Source organism: Pteropus medius, unplaced genomic scaffold, assembly GCF_902729225.1.
Source record: "Pteropus medius unplaced genomic scaffold, Ma_sr-lr_union100, whole genome shotgun sequence".
In the NCBI taxonomy this organism is placed as follows: domain Eukaryota; kingdom Metazoa; phylum Chordata; class Mammalia; order Chiroptera; family Pteropodidae; genus Pteropus; species Pteropus medius.
The window spans coordinates 385,189-395,731 of record NW_024352947.1 but is presented as its reverse complement, the minus strand read 5'-3'; the positions used below and the strand labels follow the sequence as shown (position 1 = coordinate 395,731).

Here is a 10,543-nt window from a genome sequence, read left to right as displayed (position 1 = left end):
TCTTGTATTTTTAGAATCGGCAATATACTGTTTTCTGTGGAAACTCAAACCACAGAAGAAAGAACACAATTATATCACGCCGAAATAGACGCACTTTACAAGGATCTGACGGCGAAGGGGAAAGTGCTCATTCTGTCCTCGGAGCTTGGGGTAGGTCTCGATGGGTCCGCTTAGCCGTGCTTCCTGTGGGTCTCCCGTAAAATTTTAAAGCCTCTACCCTTTCATTGGGATTATATTTATGCCTGGAAGCAGCTTTAGTTGACCTATAAATATCTCTTTTTTAGTTTTGTAGAACCGACTCCCGTATGTAGTGATGACAGCCATCGTAGATTCATAAGTTTGGGCTTCATCGCAATTTAAACGAAAGCTTTGGTTCGTACCGAAATGGCCTGTGCTGCACTTAGTGGCTTCCCCTGGTCTGTGACCTCCGCCCTCCGTCGCCCACCCCAGCTCGGGGTGGGGTGGGGGTGTGGGGTGGCTGTTGGAGGCAGGATCTGACATGTCACCTTTGTGGCTGCAGCTGTCACTGTGCCTCGAGTGTGGTGGGCACTCCGTCGGCTTTGGAGTGGGTGCCAGTGGCCTGGGAAGTCACTCTATTTTCCTTGCATTTAATCGTTTCATACGTATAATTAAACGTCTAAGTTATTATATATAATTAAGCACATTTACCACCTAAATCTCAGTTCAGAGGCAGGGGGCTTATCAGAGAGGGGCTTTCGGGGTAGGGAGGCTTGCAGAAAGCATATTCGGTATTAATAAGTGCTTTGTTTTATTTTAATCTCAATATAGGTATTTTGACATTGCAAATAAATAACATTAAAATAGACTGAGATTTTTATATGTATCAGAAAAGCTGGCAGTTTTAAAAACAGCTGGGAAAATCTTGCTCTAAGCCGGACTATATGTACACCCTTTTACTAGAGAAAAAGAGTATAAAATACTCAAGACTGAGAAATAGGTTCCTGGAGGGGAGGAAGTCGTCTTCCCCGTGTAAATGAGTCGCATGCGCCTCGTCGTCTCATGAACACCTGCTTCGCGACGGAGTGTTTCGTTCACGAGCACGTCTCTTCTTTTCCTAGGAGGCCGATGCTGTTTGTAACTTAATCTTGTCCCTGGTTTATTACTTTTATAATTTAATGCCACTCTCTCGAGGATCCAGGTGAGTGATACCCGGTAACTTTAAAGTTTCCCATGGAGAAGCGTGCTCTCCTCTGCCACGCTTCCTGTCGCGGGCGTGGGGACACAGTGACGAGAAGCCCCCTTTCGTTGCTACAAAGTCCACCCAGAAGTCATTTCCCGACCACCACAGCGTCAGCGGAACGGTGGGCGGTTCCGAGGCAGCGTGCCTGACTCGCGTAGCCTGGGGCTCACTCCTTCAGAGGCGCACTGAGGGCCTACTGTGTGCAGGCGGGCGCACTGAAGGCCTACTGTGTGTGGGCGTCGCGCTCCCGCGCTTGCATCTTGACATCTGTGCAGACCACTGCCTGGCTCTCTTCTCCCCTCCCCCAGGTTTTGGCCACTCATTGCCCTTCGGCCCGAACATGCCACGCTTCTGACCACCAGCCGTTCCATACGGTTCATTTCTGAGAATAAATCCTAGCTTCTTACGCAGCCATCGGGAGTGTTTGAGGTGTCATTAAAACAGGGGAGGTGTCCGCAGATTTTCTTTCTGCCCTCTTTCACCCGGTCCTGTGCGCAGTGAATCGTGGCAGTGGCACATGCTGTCGTTGGCACATATTTGAATTCAAGACATTTTGGCTAAAATAATATACTGGAACGTCTTTCTCTTTAATTAATACTTTAAAAGTTAAGATTCTCCTAAATGTGGCAGTAAATTGAGTATTGATATTAAAAAGGCAGTGAGGCAAAACGGGCATAAATGTGACATCGGCATAGTTATCAGGGCTCGCGTCCACCGAGCGTGTGGCGGCGTCAGGCCTGAGCCCTCGGCCTTGGTCGGCCCTCAGACACCTGTGCGGCAGCAGCTCTGCTGGCTCCCGTGTGCCACGCAAAGGTGACCCAGCTCCAGCCGCCCTCGCCTGGCCCTGGGCCCGAGCCGGTCGGCTGTGTCCCCTGAGCCCCCTGCCTGGCCCTGGGCCCGAGCCGGTCAGCTGAGCCCCTCGCCTGTTCCTCAAACCCTTGTCACCTGACGCAGTCTTGCTGACGCTGTCCCTGCTTCCAGCCCCCTCCCGCTCTGCGTGCCCCACGGTTCACACACCCCCGGGCTCAGGTGCGGACTCGGTGGCATCGCGCAGGGCCCGGGTTTCCTCCCCCGGTTATCTGCCCTTTCTCTCCCCCGCGGAGCTTCCGCCGGCGCTCTGCACCACCGCCCACCTGTCCTCGCACCCCGGGTCCCCGCGCGTGCTCCTCCCTCTGCCAACTCCCCACCCCCTCCGCCTCTGCAATTTGTCCCCTCTCTGAATGACTCGCTCCTTTGGCGTCCGCTCACCGCCCACTGCCGCGCCGCCCGTGCTGCCCGCTCCCGGGGCCCCGGACCTCGTCTCGGCCCCGGGCACCTTGCACGGGGTGCGCAGCCAGCGTGCGGCGAAGACGCCAGAATCAAGGCCGAGTCCATACGGACCACACCCCGCTGTCGGCCCGGCCCGTCAGCAGTTCTGGGGAGTCACAGAGTGTGCTGTGTTTGACAGGCACGCTACGCGACGTGCTCGGAATTTAAGCACGCCCAATTCCTGGTTCATGTCACAAGAATCGAAAACCCAAGTGGAAAAAAATGTCCTAATTAAAAGCAGCACTTCTTTGCCTTAGAGAAAGAATATTCTTGGTCACGTTTACCCTTAAACGAGTAAATCAGTAATTATTTTTCTTAATAGTAAACTAATAATACTTTTCAAATTAAATGCAAGTATTCTCATATTTAACGGCCAAAGCTTGCTTAAAAGAAATAGAATTTCGCGTTTTATGATGGGAAAACCGTGGCGACTAGGTGGTCACTGTCCGCGGATGGACTGATCGGTAACTGTTCTCTGTTTGAACAGCGTGATCGCTTACTCCGTGATCGTGGGAGCCTTGATGGCAAGCGGAAAAGAAGTAGCAGGAAAAATTCCCAAAGGGAAGGTACGTCGGGCCCGGAAGGGAAAAGGCGGGTGTGTCTGAACCCCAGGCCGTGGGCTTCTGTGATGAGAGACGGGGTCAAGCAGGTCTCAGCCTCTCCCCTCATGTGACCAGAGTCCCCACTCTCTTTCTTTTTCAGTTAGTTGACTTTGAAGCCATGACAGCCCCCGGTTCAGAGGCCTTTAGCAAAATAGCCAAAAGCTGGATGAACTTGAAAAGGTAACCGCGGGATGGGAGGCAGCAGGAGACGTTGTGTTAAGGGGCAGAGAAGGGGCTGTTCTGAAGCTGTTGGAAACCGGAACCGCACGGGTTCATGGGTCACGGTTATAAAGTGAATCCAATCACTTGGTCCAAGGTTAGAACGTTTCACTGTCACGTCGGAGGCCCTGGAGGACGAGTGCATGGAAAACCGTGAATAACGAGTAAAAAACAAGCAGCTCGTTTGTGAAGGAAAGTGACAGGCGTCTGAGTTACATACTCGGACACTCGTCTCGGCTGATTCACGCTTTGCTCACGCTCAGGTCCGGTGTTCACGGGCGCGTTTCAGACGTACTCTGAGTGGTGGCATTTTGGTGGCACTTGGCCTGTTCGGCCAAAGCTTTTTACTGCCCTCTAGATTCTGAGGATGTGAGCGCTGAGCAGAAATCGCCCCGTGTGAGGAGCCCGGCCGACTCGGGCCCTTCCTGCCCGAGTTTGCAGGCGAGTGTGTCAGTTTGGGGGGAAACCGAGCTCGCCCATGCTTGCACATCCTCAGAGAACAAGCAGGTGTCACTGTCTGACCCTCTATTTCCGCTCCTTCTCCGTGTTTTTCAAATCATAACCACGGCCAGTTTCGCCCTCATTGTGTGTTCCACGTAGCAACGACTCCAAAAGTTGCGGGGTAATTCGTGGCCTAAAACGGAGAGAGCCGTGTCTGCGGCCCACTGTCGCTCAGTCTGCACCTGCTACATTAGCTTCATCGTGCAGACTTGTGACGGTCACCCCTTTCTCCAGCACACTCTTGCTCCAGGCTTGCTACGTGACAGGGCTTCGCCCCCGTGTCCCTGAGGTCCAGCCTCACTCCTGTGCTCACGTGGCTAGTGTCCGTCCCCCCACAGCCCTGGAGAGAGAGTCCCGGCGCCTCCCACTGTGCAGTCCCGTTTCCCCCGCGCTCGACGCGGTCTCTCATGTCACGCTCCGGGGAGCTGCATGGCGCACACCATCCCGGTGTCGCAGGCGGGGTCCGGGGACCGCCTAACTGAGGACGGGCGGGCGGGACCGAAGCCTGTGTCTTCCGGTCCCAAGGCCGGGGCCTCGCGCGAGGCAGAGTTGCACCGTTTCCCCGGGGACTCTGGCTGGACTTTGAGCAGCTCCGCCGACCCCCGTGCGCGGCTTGGCGGGTCCGCTCTGCTCGCGGCCCGGTCGCTCCCATAGGGACTCGCAGCGGGTGAGCAGACGCGGGCGTCGGGAGGCGGCGGGCCAGGAGGGGGGCGAGCGGCCGGGAGCGGGGCCTTCTCTGCGGCCACGCTGACGTTCACGCCCCCGCTTTGTGTCTCCGCCTCAGCATTTCGCCTTCGTACAAGACGCTGCCGCCCGTGTCGGACACGTTCCCGACGCTGCGGGCCATGGTCGAGGTGCTGGACGCCGACGCCTCCGCGCGCTGCCTGCGGAAGCGCTAGTGACCGCGGCGGCCCGCGCCCGGGCCGGGCCTCGCGCCCCTAAGTTACTTTCTAAAACGGGGGATGATCGAGAAATTAGGTCCTTTGTTACTTTTGATACCAACTTTTGATAGGAATCGAATACTTGAAATCATTCTCTTTACTTTCTGCACCGTAACAGGATCATGAAAGAGGGTTTGGGGGGGAAGCCGTGCGCCCGCCACAGCCCAACCTGGCTTCAGCGCCAAGAACGAGTCACTGGAAGGAGCAGGAGCGGGCCGGGCGGGGGCGTTTGTCCCCACCGAGGACGCGCGCTGTCCGAGGTCCTTGCCACGCCGTGAGGGCGCCTCGCTGTCCATCACGGGCCTTCGCGTGCGAGTCCGCGCGCCACAGGAACCACGGACGATGCGCGGGCCCCCGGCGGGCACCACGGAGCTCACAGCCAGGGGCGCGGGAGGACGCAGACAGTATTTGCCAGTGACCCAAACACTGACGCACTGGACCGTGTGTGTTTTTCTTTGCTGGGAAAAATAAACGGGAGATTTCTTTGATGTCCGCAGTTTTTGACACTGGATCACGTATGTTTTTGTGAATTAGTTTCACATTCAGGTATGAGAATATTCAGAAAGTTACTGATTTTTTTTCCAGACGGTAAACGACCGTGAGTAAAATGGATTCATTAAACTTGCCATTCGCAAATCGTGTTCACTTTCCTTCGATCTTTGTTAAAGAGTTAGTGTTCGCCGCTTTCCGTTATTTAGTTTTTGTCTTTCGTAAGGGTGGACGCCGCAGGGTGTCCGTGCTCTTGGGGACATCTGACGAGGCTGGATGTGGAACGCGGCCTGATCAGTGGGGCCGCCCCGGTGGGCAGATGCCGCTCTGGGTCCTGACACGGTCCGAGCCGGCCGCGATGTGCGATGTGGCGCACGCTGCCCCTCCTCCGGTCGCCCCTGGGGGTGTGACAGGCCGGCGGGCAGGCCGCCTTCTACACACAGATCTACAGCCGCAGGTCGCTGTCTCCTGCGGCTAAGGCTGCACTCTCATTTTGCAGGCGAGGGAGCTGGGGCTCGGGGCGGTCAGTGACGCCCCAAGGTCACCCTGCTGAAAGGGGTACCGGGATCCCAGACTGTCCTCTGACCCCAGGGCCGGCCCGCCCACCATGGCCTCGGGGACCAAAGATTAAGTTCTCTGGCTCTTCGAGGGCTCAGAGAAAAGCGAACGTCACACCGCTCAGCATCGCCCGTGTCCGTGACCTCCTGCGCCGTCAGCTTCGGGGCTGTGACTCCCACAGGGAGCCGCCCCACGCGTCACGCCGGGTGCACAGGCCTAACGGTAGCGGGGGCTCCGTTTTTAGACTTCTTCCTCTTTTTGCTTAGCATCTCAAAGTCGAATTCTTCAGTTTTATTAATTATCAACTTTTTTCATTTTGTCACTAACTCTTTAAGATTTTAAATTGTGAGATACCCATTTCTCAATTAGGGGCTCCTCCTTTCAGACTTGGGGGGCGCCACACGCAGTCCCGAACACATGCACAATGCCCAGGATGCCCGCACCGGTTTTGCCAGGCCACCAAGGTCCACCTGAGATCGCCTGCGGAGGGGACGGGCTGTCCCGTGGGCCCCCACCTCCTTCCGGGGCAGGCTGTCTGGGACTTCAGGCTGTCAATGGGGGGCTTGGAGGCCTGAGGCTCATCTGACGGGGAGTCTGCGTTCGGGGAGAGGGGGGTGGGAATTTCAGACGATGGGAAAAAGAAATGAACACTTGCCTCCGGAGCCGTTCACGTTCCCACGGAGGATTAACTCTCAGAGACGTTTCTAGATGTAAGACTGCGGGCAGGCGGACGGCGTGCGACGTCGTTCCCAGGAGGCCCGTGGGCATTTCTCACAGAGCAGCGAAGCCGCTCATCCGTCTTTGCTCCAGAAAGGCCGCCGCCAGGGGAGGGAAGGGCCCACTTTGGAGCCCCGCGTGGGTCACGTGGCTTTGCCCAGAGGTGATTCTGTTCCTGTAGGCGCAGGAGGTCACTCGCGCCTGCCCGGACCTGGTGGCAGACGGTGGCTGTCTCGGCAAAGGCTCTCCCTGCGGTGGGAAAAATAAACCAGCCCCTCAAGCTAGTCAGAGCACGTTTTCTGCCACTTACGGTAGATTTCTAAAATCGCCTCGTCTTTCTCCTCATCTCGGTCACGGACACCGCCCTCCAGTCACAGCAGGCACCGGCTGGTCTTCTAAATGAACCAGGCTCGCTTGTCGGCCGTGGGCCGTCGGCCACCGTGGGACAGCAGAGTCACTCAGCAGACATTCGCCCTGATTGTCCGCTGGACACTCAGCTGTGTCCTAGGCACTCCGGGATGGGCAGCAGAAAGGGAAGAGAGAGGCCCTGCCCTGACTTTAGCTAAGGAGACAGGAGTCCCGAAATAGCCATTCGTAAACGCCAGGGGACCTGGTGTGGTCGGGTGAGCACGACCAACGTGCCGTGCCAGGTGCGCGTGCCAGGTGCCGTTCGCCAGCAGCGACCGAGGGACGGTCTTTCCCACGTGTCACCCGCGCTCGTGCTGGAGGGTCGGGGTGCTCATCCTCGTCTTGGGTGTCGGAACTGAGGCTTCGGCAGGAATTTAGCAGGGGCTTTGTGTCAGCCACACTGGTCCCCTCGGCCCGCCTCCGTGGCGGGCGGGCGCATGATGCCTCCTGCTTCGGCAAACCCGCTTCCTCGCCCCTGGGCTTCTTCCTGAAGCCGGTGACCCCCAGGTCTCCGGAAGTGCCCCCAGGGCACCTTCAGCCATGGGTGATGCCTGCTGTTCACGTCTCCCTCCGTAGGATTTTAAAATGGGTGGGGGGGGACCTAGAGGGAGGAGCTCCAGGGTGGCACCCGTGAGCCGAGAGGTCAGACGTGGAAGGGACGTGTCGGTCCCATCTTGGGTACTCCATCTTCATACTCAAAGAATTCGTGCTGCGTCACCAACGAGTGACTTGGAAGCGCTAATAAATGATAGCCGTAAACCCAGTTTATTATGACTAATCTAGTAATTAACCTCAGACGTATAAATTAACGGAGAGATGTAACAAGGCAAAGAAATCTCTGGTCTGTGAATCTCAGTGCCAGCTCAGACTAGGAGGGGCGCGGGGGAGGCTCTGGGGTGCGTTTTTCCCTTTGATGCCTCAGTTTCTTTATGTGTAAAGGGGGGATAATATACAAACTGTATATTCATTCATAATTCATTCAAAAAACAGCCATGGAGCCCTTCTTCTGAGTCAGGCCTTCTTGTTCTCAACAGTAAACAAGATGAAGTTCTCCTATTGTTTACATTCTGGTGGGGACTCGAGGTCACTTCTGAAAAAAATGACGGAAATGGCGCTTGCAAAGGCAGAACACCACAGATCGAGGCGCCAGACGCGGCTTAATAACCCTTACTTACAGCACCTGTTGCCGTGTCTCCCCAATTTCTCAGAGAAGCATTTCAGGAACTAACACCCCCTTCAGGTCCCGGGGAGCTGGCCGTTGGTGGGACACGGCCCGCCCATCGCCGGCACAGCCAGTAAAATGACCCAGCGGCGTCTGCCTCACGCCCCGCAGTGCTTAGTGGGGAGCAGCGGATGAAGCCTCAGGGAGATGACACATGAGAGGCTTTGTGACCACGACAAGGCTGGGAACATTTCAGAGTCAGGGCCGCGTGCTCGTCTGTTCGTTTCGTGAACAGAGCGCCCTGGCTGAACCGCAGGGTCTGGCGGCCTCCATCCTCCTCCAGGCCTAAGAAGATGCTCTGAACCTAAACGTAAGGCCAGAGCGAGAGAACAAGCACGTCTCTGAGACCCCAAAGAATGTCTCCTCGGGAAGCACTGATTCCGGTGGAGACCCAAACAGTGTTCCAGTTAGGAGGCGAAGGCAGGGGCTGCCCGTGACAGAGGGCAGGGGGACGATGACATCCACAGCGGAGGATGTTTCCGTGGGTGCAGATAAGCTGACAGAGATACGAATTCTAAAGAACGTTTTCATTGCAGTCCGGTGGCCACACCTGCTTTCTTCTTGTCACCTTTGCTGGGGTACAGTGCTGCCTCAGGCCCGGACCGAAGGTGATTTTGTCCAGTTTTCACATTTCAAGGCGTCGAGGGGGAGGTTGTCCTTCCTCTGAGATGGCAGCTCCGACTCCATTTTAAGGTGGCTCCGTTTACGTTACTTTTTACAAAACTTAGCACTAGAGTCATCCCAGTATTTACCTCATCACATATTTGGAATTTGTCTGTTTTTATTTTTCTGCTGGAGTGCATGAATATATTTATTCATTCCCTGCCCCCCGCCCCCCGCCCAATTTCAGCCAAGCCAGCTGTCAGAGCCATTAACTTCCCTGAGTTTCTTCGGAGAATCTGGAAGCAGTTTTCTCTGTGGCCCCTGTCACCCAGATCACGGACTTCGCATGCTTTGGCCGACGTCCCTGAATGATCTCCTACCATATTTATGTTATGACTTCTCTGGCCATAAATCATGATCTGAAACACTTCATTGGGTTGTGCTTTTTTGAAAGCAACATTCGTTTTTTGCGACCGCTTCAAACACCACGTGGGACCAAGTTTCCAGTGGAACAAAACCTCTCCTCTGTGAATTTTGAAGTAAGCTGGAAGATGTTAATTAAATTTCAAGAATGCATATTTAAACATCACTCACGTTACTAAACAAGGATTAAGGGTAGAAATCAGTAGGATTCAGGTTAGTGCACGGGGCATACGTAGCAACTTACGTAGAGACCGATACCAAAAATTCTTCTCAACCCTCATACACAGTCCTTCGCATACCATGCAATGCAGGCCGTCTTATCTGGTGGCTTTCTTTACTGCTTCACTATATCACGCTGATAACACTGTTGATAGCAACATCTTTTATTGTAGAACTTGTCACATTCATGACATTCCAAAAATATTTTCTTAGGATTCCTGGGCCAGAAGGTGATAAGGCCATTTCACATTTAAAACAGAACTTTGAAAATTATTTCTACGATTGTGTTCAGGATTATCCAAGTGTTAGTTGGGGGGCAAAGACAGAGGCAAAGTCAGGCTGAAATGCAGTTTCTTGTCTTAAGAGCGGACGCTGAATTCTCATCTGTCGTCTGTCTCGTTCAAATCAGCCAGATGGCAAAGCGGATAAGGGCTCTGTGGTCCGGGGTCGTACAGCCTGGCCCTCGCTGTTGGGATGTCCCTCTCTGCCTGTGAAAACTGGCGGCCACTCGTTTGTCTGGATGCTGAGAGTTCTGGCGATTTCTGAGATTCCAAAAGAAATCTTGTCACTTCATTTGTGGAGTGGGGTAAAGCAAAGGCCGAGCGAAGGCTTGGGAACAACCTCCTCACATGTGGCGGCAAAAGGCTCTACAGGAGTGCAGGGCGCCTTCTGCTGGGTTGGGTTTGGAGCCTGGCACTGCATTTAGTAGGAGCAGAGGGGACTAATTTTCTTCGAACACCCTGACCAAGTCCATTCCCCCAGGTCGGCCCTTTGGCCTCCTGGCTGACCCAGGCCCACTCCTCCTCTGTCCGCTCCCGGCCCCAGGACCCTGGCCCAGTTTCCTCACACAGCTCAGACAGCAAAGAAGCTGGCTGATCAAGGACAAGGACAGGAGAGGAACAGGCGGGCGGCTAGGGCCCAGCTGCCCGCTTCCTTTGTCAAACAAGTGGCCACGTGGCGCCATGGCGGTCACCACCAGCGATCCTGTCAAACCGCAGGGCGCGGACTCGGGGACGCGACAGCCACCTCCTGAGCTGGCCAAGGGGAGTCCAGAGCACTGGGGGTATTGCGGGAACCCACGCCGGGAGCCGTGAGGGTGTGGCAAGGGATGAGGAGGGCTGGGGTTCCGGGG

General features: G+C 55.4%; 1 protein-coding gene across 6 annotated transcripts in view; it reads left to right on the top strand.

The window, feature by feature from the left end:
* Window positions 1-5,413, top strand: part of TTC13 (tetratricopeptide repeat domain 13) — a 49,549-nt gene extending 44,136 nt beyond the window's left edge. For all 6 annotated transcript variants that reach the window (XM_039850293.1, XM_039850292.1, XM_039850289.1 and 3 more), the window contains 3 exons: window positions 2,997-3,075; window positions 3,212-3,291; window positions 4,616-5,413. In XM_039850293.1, the coding sequence (XP_039706227.1) occupies window positions 2,997-3,075; window positions 3,212-3,291; window positions 4,616-4,730 (274 nt within the window). In that variant the 3' untranslated portion in view covers window positions 4,731-5,413. The remainder of the gene's footprint in view (window positions 1-2,996; window positions 3,076-3,211; window positions 3,292-4,615) is intronic.
* The last annotated feature ends 5,130 nt before the right edge of the window (window positions 5,414-10,543 follow it).